This window comes from Genypterus blacodes, unplaced genomic scaffold, assembly GCF_046128005.1.
Source record: "Genypterus blacodes isolate CSIRO-AG114 ecotype Tasmania unplaced genomic scaffold, CSIRO-AGI_Gbla_v1 ptg000022l_1, whole genome shotgun sequence".
Taxonomy (NCBI): Eukaryota; Metazoa; Chordata; class Actinopteri; order Ophidiiformes; family Ophidiidae; genus Genypterus; species Genypterus blacodes.
In genome coordinates, this window is record NW_027466835.1 from 5,740,809 (window position 1) to 5,757,858 (window position 17,050).

A 17,050-nucleotide genomic window follows, 5' to 3' on the forward strand; every position below is an offset into this window, starting at 1 on the left:
ATACTCGTGACTTTACTAGTTTACACGAGTCAACACAGGCCAGCTTTGGTTTTGACAGATGTTGCTGCGGGATAAACCGCTTCATTCAATGCAGAGTGACCGGGCGGGAGCAGCTTGTGTTCGGTGTCACCCAAGAGGAGAACAGCGCTGACTGAAACATGTCAACGGACAAAGCAACGACCCCCTGTAACAAGTTCCAGGCCAACATTTTTAGTAAAAGTAAATGCCAAAACTGCTTCAAGTCCCGGGAGCTGCATCTCTTCAACGACCATGACATGGAACAGGTAAGATCACGTTCGGTTCCGCTTGGTTAAGTTGGTAGTCAGTCAGTAGCTTGAGATAGACTTTGGTATCTTTGTTATTGTTTTTCTTTAGAGTATTTGGCTAAAAATTAAAATCTTAATCTAAAACCATTTCTTCCTGCTTAAAGTGGACATTATCTACAGTTTGATTATAGTCCAATCAGTTGGCTGATAAGCGGTTAGTCGACTGTTAGTTTAATGTGTTTAAATCGTTATTCTCTATTCAACACACCGTTTAGTCTTCACCTTTTATCAAGCCTGAGTGTGAAAGGAATGTTGTCAATAATCGGAGAAGGTATACAAAATGATTCACAATCAAAGGGTTTTACATACTGTGAATATGTTTAATGATTAGTTTAGTTGGAGGAATATAGGCAGTAAGCAAAGAAGTCCATTTGATTAAAAAAACGCTGGATCATTTAAGTAATTAGTATATTGTTTATATTTTTATAACATAATTAGCTTGCATAGTATGTCTGTGAGTCTTCTGATTCCTTCTCCAATGCTTTGGATTTGAGAAGTTATTCTTCTTGGCCCTTTGATTATCCATCATTCAGCACACACAGTGTCAACCAAACATTTGTATTGATTCCAATCTTTGTAATGTTCAGTTTTTGTTGGAACTGTGTCAGAGGGATGTTGTTCCAACTCTACATTTCTCCAAACTCATGTAGGGGTTGTATTGGAATTCGTTATAGTAAAGAATCAGTGTTTTTAATATACGGACTCCCTAATGTATGCAGAGGAGGGAGGATGAAATATTTGACAAATCTATGAACATAAAATCTCAAAGATGGAATTTCATGGCTGTTGCATTGGATTACACAAAATATGCTGCATTTAGATAACAAATACCTTTAAATCATTGGGAGTTATCCAGTATGTATGTTTCCATATTATTAATCCACTGATCGACAAAACTTTTCAGCAGCACTGAACATTCAGCACATCCCTGACACATACTGAAAAGTGTCTTTACCACACATTGCGCCACTGCTTAGGGCTCTGAAAGACTGCTGTGTGTGTCTGTGTGTATTGTGTCAGATGATGACAGGAAACGATCATGACAGATTTGTACATGCCAGACATTGTTAAAATAGGTTGTTACTGCTCTTCTTCCCCCCTGCATGGTTTCAGTGCTCCCTGTAATTTCAGCCGTGTTGCTCAACCTGTCAACACTACACACAGGTCGGCTCAAACGCACAGTATTGCTGTTAAAACTGCAACTGTACAGGCTTTGTAAACGTCTATCAGATTTTTTTACTTTCAGGTAATTGAAGTTATTGTTGTAAATTATGTGGTTTCTGCAATTACTTATGTATTTACACACATGGTAAAAAGTTGACTTGTTTCTCCTTGATCTCCTGCTCGAAGTCAATCACCTGTCAGGACAAACAGTCCAGAAGATCAGAAAGATTCAAACCTTTGCCAGATTTGATCAAAACCCTTTCTGATAAATACATGTTTTATTTGAATGAACTCTATAGTTCATTCCAAAGTCTATAAATTGTCAGAAATAATGACAGATGCTTATCTTAAGTTCCAAATTCATTAATTTTGTCAATTAAAAATGTTAAATACAAAAGCAGCAATTCTCACATTGAAGCTGGAACCTAAGGGACGGATGCACTCAAATCAAAATTCTCAGGTGAACAAGAAATGGATGACTCCTACTTATTACTTGTTTTTATTATGACAGTGTAAAATGGTGCTTTCAGGTGTCGTCACAATAATTGCAAAAACAACTTCTCCAGTCAGAAACAAGTTTGTAATTGCAGCGCTGTTCTGCTGCTGACTTTTGTGTTTCAGATTCAGTTGTTCCTCTCCACAGGGGGCTGACAACTATAAATTCTCAACCAACGTGAATTGCTGCAGAGTCTCCATTACATAAGCCAGGCCCGGTGTACAATGCCATACTCTGTGATACTCTGAAAAGGAAAGGATTTGTAACACTGACTAACTGGTTTGTGCTTTCGCTCATGACTGGCAGGCAAAACCGATCTACGGAGGCTGGCTGTGCTTGGCCCCCGAGGGGACGGATTTTGACAACCCGATGCAGAGATCAAGGGTAGGAGAGACTGCACCTCATTCAATGTCGTCCAAAAGGAAAATAATTGCTGTTTGTGGTGATTTAAATTGTTGTCTCTTAAATTGCAGAAATGGCAGCGGCGCTTCTTTATCCTGTATGAACACGGCAGCCTGACCTTTGCCCTTGATGAGCTGGTAAGAAACTTGCCATTTAGTGAAAATAAAACACAAGTCCCACACAGATGAACACACAGACTCACAAAGCAAGTAGTGTAAGCCTTGTTTTGCACTGTACACACACCCATATCTACAGTATGTTGGGACCAAGCAGGCATCTTTGGGCCAGATGTTGTGCGCCGAACCACAGCTGATGATTTGGGCTTAGCTTGTCCTCTAATGCACACACTACTCTCAGCCTCTGATCTCCTCCAATCACACCCTCTATCACTTCCACTCCACAAACGAGTTTCTCTTTAATTCCCATTCATCTGCATTCTGGTATCGGTCGTTTGTAACTTTCGATGCTGTAATTCTCCCGCAGACCAGCACTTTGCCACAGGGGACAGTGAACATGAATCTGTGTACAGAGGTCGTGGACGCAGAGCCCAGGACCGGACAGAGGAATGGACTCTGTATCATCACACCGGAGCAGGAAATATTTATCCGGGGTGACAATAAAGAGATCATTAACGGGTCAGTATTGATGGCTTAGTTCTTGGCCGTAATTCTGCCAGTTACAATATTATGTCCAATGATTTGGTATTCATAATCACTCTTTGTTAAGGACAGAGGTATGGCTCTAATGGGTGCCCTGCTTGTTTATCCAGAATTCCATAACCTCATATGCAGCATATTAATTGTCTCTAATGAGTATAAAGACGAAAAACTAAGGAGACCAAAGTAATTTATTCACTTTACAACAACATCGATGGAACTCAACTCTTCTATCAATTATGACAACCTGAAACTGACCTGGCCAGTGAAGTCACACTTTCAAAATAGAGAGGAGTAACGCACAGATCCAACAAAAACATCTACTCCACAACCGACGTGTCACCGTGTAAGATATAAGAATGATAAAGCTGCTTCGTCATTTGTATTTTTAAGGCTTGAAAGCGAGCTTGTTAAGATGAAGCGTGAAACGAGTCCTGAAAGCTTGTTATTAATCATCACAATGAAACCACCCCAGGGAGCTGTGCAAGTTTTCACATCCAGCCTAATTTCTGACAGCTAATGTTCTTCCCCAGGTGGAGTGAGCAGCTGGCAGTGCATCCACGCACCAACAAGCAGAATCAGAAGAAAAAACGCAAAGTGGAACCTGTAGCCACACAGGTAAAAAAGCCGACATTCTTCTTCGGAGTAGTAGTAGTATGTGGGTTTACATCACGGTCTCCCCTCTAGGACAGGCTTGTGATGCGCCTCATGAGAGACTTATCAAATACATGTTACAGTTGATGAGTGTATTCGTAGTTTCCAGAGGGCGATCCTTATTGATTTGAGTGAAAATACACTTTTCCCCTCGTGCTAACAGATCAAAAATCCATTCCTGTGTTACTCATTTGCCAGATTTCCTTGGAATCTGCTCTTTATTATCTCAATCCCCCCCCCCCAATTGTCTTGGACCACTTAAGATAAGAAACCAGTTTGGGAGGTGACTGAAGTGGTTTGATTTTTTGATTTGCACCACAAATCACTTCACTTCTTATCAACATAATATATAATTGGAAGATAACCGTGAAGTTTTTGGTAGATATTCATGGTCCTCAGAGGAGAAATCCAAACAATGTGGTGGCCACGCATTTTTAGTGTTTAGTGTGCAGTGTTTATACACAAGAATGATCAAAATCTAATGTGGAGGATACTTTGAAGTTTTCTGGATACATTCACAGGATAAACCTTCACTGTAACCCTCAGGACAAATGTAACTATCATCCACAAGTTAGTTCATAGCCTTTTCAATTGGCCGAGCGTTTTCCTAGTAGTGCCACAACCAGGACAAGCTAGGTTTTATGGACACTCCTGTTGAAGATTAACAAAACTGTCATGTCATCCAATCCATCCAATGTTTAGTCGTTAAGTTTATGAACACTGAAATCTCTTTTTTTTTGTCTTAAGTCATTTTATGTTTGTAATGAAACCTTAGGAGCCCAGCCCAGCAAAGATGGCCGCCACTGACCCGTGTTTTACATCCATGGATCGCGTTGCAGACTCCGGCCCCAGCCTGTGGCAGGAAGACCAGCAGGGTAGGGGACCGGATATGACCCCATTCTGGACTGTCACACACACAGATCCCCTGGGTCCAGAGCAGAGCCCTGCAGGTGCAGCAGACAGGCAACACACATAAACACACACACACAAACATGCAGTCGAAGGGGACACGCAGGCTTTCATGTTCATCAGCCAATCACAGCCATTTCCTGTCCTCTCACGTTGTCCTAACTCCATGCAGATGTGCACACACTTGCAGCAAGACGTGATTTTATTTATACATCACATTTCTGCCTCGTTAAATCCGGCATGTTGACTCTACACAGACTTTTGCTCATGGGAACAAGCTGGAGGAGTGACTGCTTCAACCGGAAGAAGAGGCTATATAAATACACAGCCTGATACACACACACACATAGAAACATACAAACACAAACACGCTGGGGGATGTGAAGGAAAACGTCTCTCTCTCTCTAACCCTTCAGGCATCATAAAAGCCAAACGTCAGAGATTAGCTATAAAAGACCTCTTAAACAAGTGCTGACAGGCTCCGTGGGGGGCACGGCGCAGGTACGTCGCTCTGAAGTGGAACTGTGCTGCGTGACGCCATTGGACAACAGTGTGCATGTGGCGTCAAGCTCATTTTGGGGTCTGGAAAGGTCCTGTAATAAAGGCCTGGATTAACTCCTGCTGACTTAGCCTACAGGCTGTTTCATTAGCACCACGGAGGTTACAGACAAGGGAGATCCACTGAGGGGGAGAGCAAACAGGGAACAAGCTCTTACTGAATGAATGCTGCCTCTGCTCTACCTTCTGTTTTATTGATTTTTAGTCACGACTCACGATGTCTGAAAGGGCTTCACAGGCCCACGCAACAAATGTTTCCCACCCGGCGTCAAAGCTCTGGAAGAAGAGAGAGAACAAATCCTTAAAACATATAAGGGGAAACGTCCGGGGAGGCATTTCAAAGAGAGACAGAAGAGATAGAATAATACAGGGGAATCAAGTAAATGCACCACTTATCCATTAAAAGGGTCCCAAGTCCACAGAGATGAGATGAGATGAGAGAGAGAGAGAGAGAGAGAGAGAGAGAGAGAGAGAGAGAGAGAGAGAGAGCTGCATAATCCATGATCATCTCTTCTCACTTTTTGAAGACTACAGTTCAGTATAACATTGTGAGTACAGTGTTAAACCTTGCATACCCCAGAAAGATTTAAGATACATTAATGTTAAAAGAAATTCATGAAGAAACCCAACCCAGCAAAACAAGTAACAAAGTTATTTTTATTTAACATGATTTTTGACTGTTTGATTTGTAGATGATGTGTGTGTGTGTAACTTTGGCCTGAAATCTCTTCCTGTTCTGTGGTTCCAGGCTACCTGTGCCTGATCTCCAGCGACCCTTCGGCCCTGGACGACTCGGGCGCTTTCAGCAGCTCCGTCAGCTCCTTGGACTTGGTGGCCGACGGCAACACCGAGTCTGAGCCAAATGACGTGCAAACATCAGCAAACACCAATAACCAGCTGGAGGAGGAGGAGGAGGAGAAAGCAAGGTCAGAATTGAGCGATTCCCAGCTCGTCGGGCCGTAATAACTCGTTCATACGTTGTGTTTGGCAGCCATGCTTGTTTTTGCGTATGTTTATGTGTAATCTGCGGGTAACACAAACAGCCGTTTAAACTGGCTTGGCAGAGGAAAAGGGGCAATGTGCAAGCAATTAGCACAAAGGCCATCCAATGCCTGACTGCTTCCCCTCAGTATAACGCCGAACAGCCATCACACGCCGCTAAACACCAGATCAAAGGCTCACGCTCTACCCCTCCATTAGAGATCTGACTGCCGCATTTTTAAATTTAGCCTAAAGAATCCCTCCCATTGGGTGCCCCCGCAGTATGTAACATGCTCATGTGGGGAGAGGACATATCTCGCTCTTCACTCATTGCCTTTTTGGGAAACAAAAACACTAAATACTTGCCCCCGCCAAATAAGGCCAGAAATTCCAAAACACTGGTGTAATTAGATATCTGCAGCATTGTTTCGCAGGACCTCATTGCTGTCTGTCTGTCTGCCTGCCTGCCTGTCTATCAGACAAAGCAAATGTCAGGGTCAGTTTTACTTTCAGGCACGGTGTCGTCCGTACCCACCAGGGGTCAAAAGGTCGCTAACATACGCTCAAGTAGAGGTTGGTCTGTTCCTCATTTACTCAAGTGTTACTGCAGGAGATGTTGAATGACTCCCTACTGTAGTGTTGTTACCATAGCGTGAGTATAGAGTTAGAGGAGCACAAGAGAGTTAAACGTGATAATTAAACTTTGTACAGAGTTGAGTTGAAACTAGATTAGATGAGATTTGATTTGATTGTGGGTTAAACACACAAAAAAAATCCCATTGTTGATATTAAATACAAATTAAACCGTGATTTAAACTTCTATTATGTTCAAAAACTCACTAAAAAAGTAACTTCTGTTGCAGAAACGGTCCTCAAACCCAAATTTCCCCTCTGGTGCTTTTCATGATTTGACATAACACACAATTTAAAGTTATTTTGGGGGTTTAGGTCCATGTAATACCTGTTCTCCTTTTACACTCAATCCCTTAGGCATCAGTGGGGAGGGTGTCACTTCTTATTTTGTCTTAACAACAATAGAAGTGAAGCTGAGAGGACGATTGTGGCGTCCTCGCTCTCTTTTCAGCGGTACAGATGATGTTTGAAGTGTATTGTCCAGCTGTCACTCTCGGTGCTCTGCTGGTGGAAGTGATGTCAGATTGCACCTGCGTGTGTGTGTGTGTGTGTGTGTGTGTATTGGCATAATCACTGTGTTTTTCCCCAGTGAACGTCTTCACTAATCTGATATTCACGCTTTCACAGCCAACACACCGCAGCAGAGCGGCAGCCGGGTTTGGAGCTCACAGGTTCAAAAGAGCGGGAAGGGGAAACGACCAAATCCAGGAAGGGCAGGAGTGAGGCTCGCACCCGCAAGAGAGAGGTAAACACGCTCGATGCTGATTGGCAGACAGGGATTGAATTTTAATTTAACTAAACAGCCTCATCAACCTCTTACTTGTTGGAAAAGAAGAACTTCACTCCGACCATCATGTTGCTTATTCGTGTAGTTCTTGCTTTTTCCTTCATATATACAACACTCTGCATCAGCAAACAGCATCTTTAATCTATTAGTGTGAATGAAATATCCTTCACTGACATCAAAAGAACCAACATGATACAACTAAGGCCCATTTCCAGACCGCATATGATTATAATAACCATCAATAAGAAACTGTGATTGATTTTCTTTATTGTTGATTCAGTCAGTTACTGTACCCAGCTGGTTGCGTGGGGCTGGTTTCAACATGACTCACACACACACAACCAGGTGTGAAGCAGAGAAAGACGTCACTTTTTTAGTCATAAAACTCTGACCCGACTGTACGCTGTGGATGGCTGGATGAAACACATTCCACAGTGGGACTGTTTATGCCTGTCAGTTTGTGTGAGTGTGTGGATGAGGGAGGACGCCCGTTTATTCAAGTCTTTCCATCTCAGGGATCAGATTGGGTCGTTGTGCGGGGCTGAAAGGCAGGTGATGAGGGTTTGGCGTGAAGCGCGTGGACAAGTCAATCCTGCCTCAGGGGGCCTTGTTGAGGCATGTGTCTGCCCTCTTGCATGTGTGAGTGGGTGCATGTGTCAGCAGGTGGGAGAGGGGAGGTGATTCATTCGCTGCTGTGTTTTGTTTTCGAACAGAACTGGTTTTGATGCCCTGAAGGCGTTTTGTCTGGCTCCCTGATGTGTGTTGTAATCTGGGAAACTGCATTTCTCTGACAGACGTTTTCCAGGAGCCCACAAGCTCAACAAGAGACTGTGTAATGTTGGGAGTAAGGACTCTCAAGGACAAAGCCTCTGCTGAGTCATTACAAGAATCTCACCAGGGCTTGACTAATTGTTCTGATATGAAGCTGAACTTGCTCAAATTTGCATCTGTCCAAGTGCACATCTGTTTGTGAATGATAGTCACTGTCTGTCGTCAGGCGAGACCCTAGTGATTAAGGGTGGTGAGTGAACTACACAAGCATCTGGGTCTGTGTGAGTGTGTGTGTGACAGCAACAACAAAACAGGAACCTGCTGCATACACACGATGTAAACAGCACAGGAGACGAGGCCGAAAACAGCTCTACTGTTACATGCATTCATTTGGACTCAGCAGATGGTCATCACTGAGGGCTTAAGCCAGCTGTTAATCTTTGAAACACACAGGCTCATTCCAAAGGATTTGCCTTTTAAATACGTCACATTTGATCCAATATAATGATTTATGTGTCTTTGGGTGGGTTTGTTTCTGGAGGCAGGAGCTGGTCAAAAGGGTCCACTCAGATCCCGGGGCTGTGTTTCCCAAGGCTAATGGTCCCCATTCCTTTCCCTCTGCCTGTCCTTGGGAGAGGAGGCTTCTTCACAAAACAGTGGACAGACTCTGTCTGCAGCAGTCAGTGATTGTTTGGGGGAGAAAAAAAGCAGTTCTCACTGCAGCCAGAGCACAAAGTTCTCCCGTGTTTTGTGTCCTTGGATAGTTTTCAATATAAATGCCTGGAAAAAAAACAAAGAATGTTCTGCATCGATTAAAGTGGTCATTTTTCCCCATTAGAGGGTTTATATAAGAATGAAGAATGAATCTTTTGAATAGTAGAGGTTTAAATAAATAAAACTTTGCCCTCGCTTCATGTAGTGCTGTGTAATCTGTGATACATGCTATTAAAACAGTTCTATTCTCCAACATGAAACCCAATAATAAGAAACACCACGATCCTTTGCTTTGTTTCTGGATTGTGGCATCGTTTTCAAATGTACGACAAAAAGCCATGAAGCATCAGGGATTATGTAGCCTCTAAATCCTTTTCATGCATTCCATAGCCAAATCCAGTCATCCATGTGCACTTTGCTGGCAATGTGAGTTAGAGTTTAACAGTGACCGGAGAAAGGCCGCTCGGCTCCCCGCGGTGCCCTAAAGCAGGCCTAATCCTTACAGCTGACATCTCTGCCAAGGATCCTGACTATCGGTTACTCCGGTCGATGGAATGCGTGCTGCACATACAGATGAAGCCCTCATCTAATTGAGGACACACACACATCGCTTCTCTCCGTCAGTGAAAGCCTGGTTCTGGCAAATAAGACATTTCATTGAGTGATTGAGTGATTGATTGATTGATTGACTGTTTGACTCTTTTCTAGAAGCTGCAGTCTTGCGGAGACATAGCTCAGCTCACCGCGGCCCTTCCCCAGCGAAGATCAAAGTCTTTGGACCGCAGGACGTCAGAGACTGTCATGATTGTGAGTGTCCACATTGAGACTCGTCAAAATTTGTAAAGATCAATCACCAAGAGAAAATACCAAATAGCTGCACCAGGCACCTTCATGGGCTTGAGTATCCACTGGCAGAGCTGTAACTAAAAATTAAAGCCGCCCCCCCAGAGGCAGTAGAGCTCATTTTACACGACACTACTGTGCAGCTGAGGGTAAAACCTATGTCAGAGCAGAACCAGAGTTGTTTATAATTCTATAGTTGTACCCAATAAACTGGTAAGTACGTGTCGTCCATCGCTGCTAAAATGAAGTGGATGTTAAGTAATTTTTAGTTAACTAATTAAGTTTGTGTGAGTAAAGGAAGTGAAGTTTATTCTTTCTTTACAGCCAGATCTACTCAACTTTAAGAAAGGCTGGATGGTCAAGTTGGATGAAGAGAATCAGGTAAAAGCTTAAAAGCCACAGAACCTGTGGTCTATACATTTTGGAGAGATGTTGCTGCCCTAAATCACTGCCAAACATTGGGAATAATTACCCTTTTGCTGCCCTCTAGTGGAAGAAGTATTGGTTTGTCTTGTCCACAGACTGTCTGAGATACTACAAAGACTCCACAGCAGAGGAGGTATTTTAATGAGATTCTTTTCAACATTTTATTTTGTACGTAGAATCTTTATTGGTGTGTCATTAAAAGCTTTTGTATTTCTTCTTCTGTGCTCTCAGGCTTCAGACCTCGATGGGGAAATAGACCTCACTAAGTGTTACCATGTGTCTGAGTACCAGGTGCAGAGGAACTATGGCTTTCAGATCCATGTAAGACATCACATAAACACCCTCTGTGCTAAAACCCTTAATTTGGTACTTTACCTCATAACCCCCCATTAAAAAGACATTAAGCTCAATCTTTTCCTCCTGTAGACCAAAATGGACGTGTACACATTATCAGCCATGACTGCAGGGATACGCAGGAACTGGATCCAGGCCCTGATGAAGAATGTGCACCCAGCTCATGCTCCTGATGTAGCCAGGTACATTTGTCAGTATGTCTGAGTTTGACCAGTCTGCAGTTGATATTTTAGTGATATAACAAGACATCTTGATGCTTCTTCATGATAACATTCTGTTTTAATCTTGCTTACAGTTTACCAGTCCACCATGTTCCCTGCGGCCCCCCTGAGGCCCTCCCCAAACCAGATGTGACTCAGGACTCTTCCTCTGCCGAAGTCCCTGCAGACAGAGACCAGTGTTCCAAGCCCAGGAGTGTGATGGAGCGACGGCGGGAAGGACGCTACAAGACCTTCGACTGGACAGAGTTTAGGCCTGTGAGCAAGACTGCGCTGGACCCAGAGGGACCGCAGGGGACCGGAGGTCCGACCTCGTTTGACTTTGGCGACGTGGAGAGAAGGAAAAGGCGTGAAGAGAGGAGGAGGAGGTATGAGAGCATGCTGGGCATCTCTCTGGCTTCGGAGGTGATCAGAGATACCACAGCCGACATCGGCATCGAAGCGCTGAGTCCCCGGTCGCAACAGAAAGTGGAAGAAGACATAGAGGAGTGTTGGAAGCAGGTAGAGAGGACGGTCTTCAGCCTGGAGAAGACTGTACCCCTCTATATCAAGGCTGAGAACACTGTGGAGATGGAGGAGCTGCTGGACAGTTACAGGAATACTGTGAGTGCTTTGAAATGTCCTCTCAGATTGTCCTTGTTTCCCATCGTAACCGGCTGGATGTTTTTGTTGTTGAAGGTTGAAGATCTTGAAGCCCAGCTGGCAGAGTCCGACCGTCACAGAAGAGAGCTGGAGGTTCAGCTGAGCAGCTCAGGATATCAGCAGCAGCTCTGCTCCACGGTAAAGTGAAGTAGATTTTTTGGCTTCAGCTGCTTTTTATTTTCTGATATTTTGGGGGGTTGTTAGATAAGAATCATGCTGTGATTTTAAATGATTCAATCACTCTCTGTACCTCACAATGTGGTCGCTAATCCTTCTTTTCCCCCTTTCTCTGTTTTCTTTTCAAAGCTTGGACCCCCACTGAGATCTGAAGTGGATTTGTGCCCAGTGGGGAACAATGAAAAGCCATTTAATGGTCACACACCCAGCTTGAACAGTTTGGACAAAGAGAACACAGAGATCTTACAGCAGCTGACCACAGATCACAGGCCGGCCACGCAGGAAGAGCTGGCTCGTATACCTCAGCACACACCTGAATGTCAGACACCCAGCATCTGGCTGCATGATACAGAGGGAAATTTACAAGAACTGGGGGTTTTGATCCTTCAGTGCCCTGCAACAATAAACACACCATTACTGCCGCCTGTGTTTGACAGCCAGCACTTACTGTCTGAAAGTGAAGGAGAAACAACCAACCTGCAAAGTCAGCCGGTTGTCGTCCACCAGCAGGGGTCGAGCCCAGAAACACACGTAAATGGCAGCGAATATGGTTCAGATTCATTGATAATGGATAAACCTGAGGGGGGAGATAATGAATCACTGAACGTCTGTGTTGAAGAGCATTTACCTTCAGACCAGCCAGTGGTACAGAAGCTTTCTGAAGAGGTGGAGCTACTCACAACCCAGAACGAGGCTCTAAACCAGCGCAACCAGGAGATGCTGAACCAACTGACTGAGGCAGACAGGGAGATTGAAAGCCTTAAAGCAGAGCTGAACAGCAAGTACGACGACACCAATCACCTCCCCGAAGTGGAGCAGCTGAGCCAGACAAGTGTAGAAGATCTAGAGAGGGATCTGAGCATGAGCAACCAGCAGCTCCTGGAGGCCCAGTCAGTGATCACCTCCCTGGAGACGAATCTGCGGGACACGGAGGCCATGCTTTTGCTGAGAGAAAGTACCCTGCAGGCGCTCGGTGTCCCAGCAGAGATGGAGGCAGTAGGACAGGAGACAAAAGACGCATGTTGCTGTGATAAGAAAGCAGAGGGATACCTGCTCCGGTGCTTCGAGGCCACCGAGGCCAAGCTGACCGAGCTGGAGAGGCAGCTAGTACAGTCGCAAGCCACGTGCAGGGACCTGCAGGCCCAGAACGCAGAGCTGAGGGAGGCGGAGAGACGTCGCAGCCAGAGAGCGGCAGAAGTAGAGGTGGACATGAGGAGGGTGAATCAAGAGTTAGAAAAGGAGAGGCTGAAAGATAGAGAGAAGGTGGAAAGTTGGAACGGGTGCGTGTCAGGTGAGGAAAAGATCCAGCAAGTGATAAAGGGGATGGTAGTGAGGTTGGAAGCCATGGGGACGTTCCTGGAGGTGATAGGAAGGTTGGATTTGGGCGCGATAAGGACGGCGACGGAATGTGAGCGCGAGGAAGTGAAGCCCACAGCGGTCAGTCAGATTCAGTGGGAGGAAGAGTTTTGGAGCTCGCTGCTGACTGAAGTGAAAGGGAACCCCGCCCTGCTCAACGTGGACAAGCCCACAGAGACGCTTTTCAAACAGGTGACAGAACGTTTGATGGTGGAGAAACAGATCATGCTGTTAGGTCACAGGATCTGTGAGGCTGAGCGCGCCGGTGTGGAGGGGAAGATGGAGAGCGATCCATTGGAAGAGATAGATGGGGGTGTCGAGAGTAATGCAGGTGTGACAGCGTCAGAAACCAAAGAGGAGGATGATGGGATGGATTTTAGTGAACAGCTTTGTGATGTGGATAGAAGTTTAAAGGGTTATTTCACAGATATCACACAGGTGAAAATGTCTTTGCTAAACTGCTTTGCCTCCTCTGCCCACGACAAACTCCAGCTCATGGCCGACAGACTGTGTGACGTTTATGTTTTGGAACATCCACAGGCCTGTTTCATTCACACCGCAGCAACTGAAGCTCTGTACTGCTGTCACATAAGCAGGCTGCACTGGAAGTACCAGAAGGAACTTGAAGAGACTAAAGGGAGGCTGCTGACCTCGTCTCTCACCTGCAGAAACTGTGTTGACCTGATGCAGGAAAACAAGGAGCTAGGAAACATGGTGGCCACGGTTAACCAGGCAGAAGAGACAGATACTGAGCTACAGGAAGCAGACGTATGCATCACAGATGACATGGAGACAGAGAAGGTAAATGAAAAGTGCACTGCTGAAAAGGAAGATGAAAGCCCGGACGTGTGTGAGAGCAAAACCCTGTGTGGCAGCGTGGACACAAGTGTAGCGGAGCAGCGGGACGTCCAGGAGATCTCAGATGGAAACGCTGAGATGAGCGACGCATCCAATATGGAAACAGATGGAGACCTACAGACGGAAGACGCTGCACTGCTGAGAAGAAGAGTGGAGGAGCTGGAGGAGCAGCTGTCCCTCGCCGCAGACCAGATGAAGGAAGAATTTGTAGGGAAAATGAGCTCTGCTCAGATGCAATATGGAAAGGAAATAGAAAAGCTCAAGGTAGGAAATGTTTGGTTAATAATCCTAGTTCCATTGAGCTGTAATAGAGTTGTGCTTACTGTGATACACTGAAGGTCATAAGGTCACACTCAAGCATGTGACCCCTGTGCACCTCCAGGCTGCGTGTGAGTGCGGCTTTGCTGCCATGGAGGAATCTCATCAAAAGGTGGTGGAGGAGCTGCAGCGGCGCCACCAACAGGAGGTGGAGCGCCTCCTGGTGGACAGAGACAGGCTGCTGGAGGAGGAGAGCGCTGCCACGGCAACAGGTGAGGCGGAGGGCTGTGTGTGTGTGTGTGTTTGTGCCTGAAAGAGAAAGAAAATGATGGGATCCCTACATCAACAGTTTGTGTTATGATTTATTTATGAACATCACGAGCGCTTGTGTTCCTCTCTCTCCTCCCAGCAATTGAAGCCATCAGGAACGCCCATCAGCTGGAGTTGGAGAGGGAAGTGCAAAGGAGATCGCAGTCAGAAAACGGCACAGGAAACTCAGACATGGTAGAGATTTACAGGCAGCACAGGTACGTCTTCCACGATGTTTCCCCCTCTTGACTTTCACTATCAAGAGAAGAAACACAAACTTTATGCTCCCTGTCACTTTGTGTACAGCTCATTTCATCTTCTGCTGCACTGAAAGCACCGTTTTCCATTTCAACAGAGCAAAATGGTAAAGTAGCTCAAAGGTGTATAAGTTTTTAATGCGCACGCGTGTGTGGTGTATGTTTCAAAGCGAGGAGGTGGCGTCCTGCCAGCGGGAACTCGAGGTTTTGTCCCAGCAGTTCACTCTGAAGTGCCTGGAGAACATGCATTTTGCCCAGGCTCTGGATGCAGAGAGGAAGGCCTTGTGTCAGTGCCAGCAAGAAAACCAGGACCTGAGGACCAGTAACCAGGTCAGAGCTCTGACACACACACTCCCACTCGTACTAATTTGCCCTAATCTTGATTTCTGTTGTACCACCTATAAACCTATGAACCTGATTTGTGCAGGAGCTGAGCGGTCACCTGGCTGCAGAGATCACCAGGCTGTGCTCGCTGGCCAAGCAGGATGTTCGGCCGTTGGGCCAGGGCATGGACGTCTATGAGCTGGAGGTTAGCACAGAATCTCAGTGGTGTGGAGGATGGAAAACGAGATGTAACTGTTTGAATAGTAACTGTGTAACTTAAGGAGGACTTAAACCAATCCCTTTGCTACATCAAAAAAGCTAAAGAGATTAAAAAAAGACAAAACGATTCACAGAAGGTTGTGTGATCAGTGTGTATTTATCCTCCTTGTGCTTATTGTTGATCATTGCAATGATATGACCAATAATATGTTCTAAGATAAATGTATATTATGGAGAAAAGATTTGGTCCAATTCCAAGGTTGACTTAATGCTGATGTTTCAGATTACCCTGCGAGTAAAAGAGTCTGAGGTTCAGTGTCTGAAGCAAGAGATCAAATCGCTGAAGGACGAACTCCAGTCAGCACAAAGGGTGAGAGCGGGAATAATGGGGACAGCTTGTACAGCATTCATGACCTTCAAAGAGAAGGAGGGAATGAATAACGCTCCGCCTGTCTCCTTTTAGGACACGAGAAGTGCAACAAAGAAGTACAAGGACATGTTCACAGAGCTGAGCATCATGAGGGCCAAAACGGAGCGGGACCTGGATGAACTGAGAGCTAACCTGAGGCTGGCCCATCTGGCTCTGGGGCAGATTTTATAGGTTTCCCTCCCATTTCAAGTTTTAGAGATACATGTGCGTTTGTTTTCACTGTCACAAAACTCCTCCATTCCTTTTAGAGCTACTTATGACCTATTTAACAATTGTAAAAGATTTTATCCATAGTTCCACTCTTCATTGCTTGTCAAAAGGTTGATCTCTAAATTATAGGGACAGAAATACTTCTCCTATTGTTTGTCACAACTTTATGCACCAAATATTTATGAGTGAAATAGATTTATTGTGTTAAAACTGCAAGCTACAATGTCATTATTAACAGATCACTTTTGATTTGTGTCCTTTAATTGTATTCAGAAAATATTATCTAAGAAAACTAACCACAAAAACAGTGATTTGCAGTTATTCTTTGGACTCTAATGCCTCTGTCTTTGTCTAGCACTATTATATATGTATATATACATTCAGATGTGTTTGTAGTTTTTTATCCACATATCTTGAACTGCTGTATCTGTCCCGGTTAACTGTTTTATTGATTTCCCTTTATTTTTAAAATTAAATTAATCTTTAAACATGTCTAGATGATAACTGGTTTTACACAACTGTAACTCATATTTGTATAATACCGCATTATTGTTAAGTAGATTTTTTTTTAAATTAAACCAAAATTGGAAAATCCGACTTTTCGTGTTGTCTTTAACAGGTTCCACAGGTTTCTTCACTCCTGCTGTCACATGGTTGCCATGTTGAAACATCTCATTCCCGTTTTGGATCCCATTTCATTTTATTACCAATATACCTACAATAGAATAAAATATTTTTAATCTAGCTTGTCCGTTTTGATAAAAATCCAAAACTACTGTCATCTCGATGTTTGTTTAAAACTGCATCTAAAAAATATTGAAAGGCATCGCTTGTAGTCGCCTTTTGAAGGAAGAAGGCCGTCTAGTAGCTTTGGAAAATATAGGCAACTTCTGACTGAACCTTTCAAAATTAAAGCATTTTCTTCTCGTACTATAAAGATACTGGCTGGCTTGAGTAGAACTATAGAACTATAATATTCAACATAAATCACCGTCTTAAACATTTTATTGTGAACGCTGCTGCAATTTGGTTGCTTATGATCAGCTTATGTTAACTTTCCTGTACGTCTTGAAGAAGTTCTACATCTGTTTAGTTCAATAGACAGGTGGAGCTGAAGG

General features: G+C 44.4%; 1 protein-coding gene across 1 annotated transcript; it reads left to right on the forward strand.

The window, feature by feature from the left end:
* The first annotated feature begins 44 nt into the window (after positions 1-44).
* LOC142992763 (uncharacterized) lies at positions 45-16,568 on the forward strand. The gene is made up of 22 exons (XM_076143307.1): positions 45-284; positions 2,293-2,370; positions 2,460-2,525; positions 2,872-3,023; positions 3,578-3,662; positions 4,474-4,648; positions 5,914-6,091; positions 7,407-7,524; positions 9,760-9,858; positions 10,219-10,275; positions 10,385-10,453; positions 10,552-10,641; positions 10,747-10,856; positions 10,970-11,495; positions 11,571-11,672; positions 11,841-14,189; positions 14,308-14,455; positions 14,593-14,710; positions 14,920-15,079; positions 15,177-15,278; positions 15,576-15,662; positions 15,756-16,568. The coding sequence occupies exons 1-22, from the start codon at positions 159-161 to the stop codon at positions 15,891-15,893; spliced, it is 5,133 nt and encodes a 1,710-aa protein (XP_075999422.1). The 5' UTR covers positions 45-158; the 3' UTR covers positions 15,894-16,568.
* The last annotated feature ends 482 nt before the right edge of the window (positions 16,569-17,050 follow it).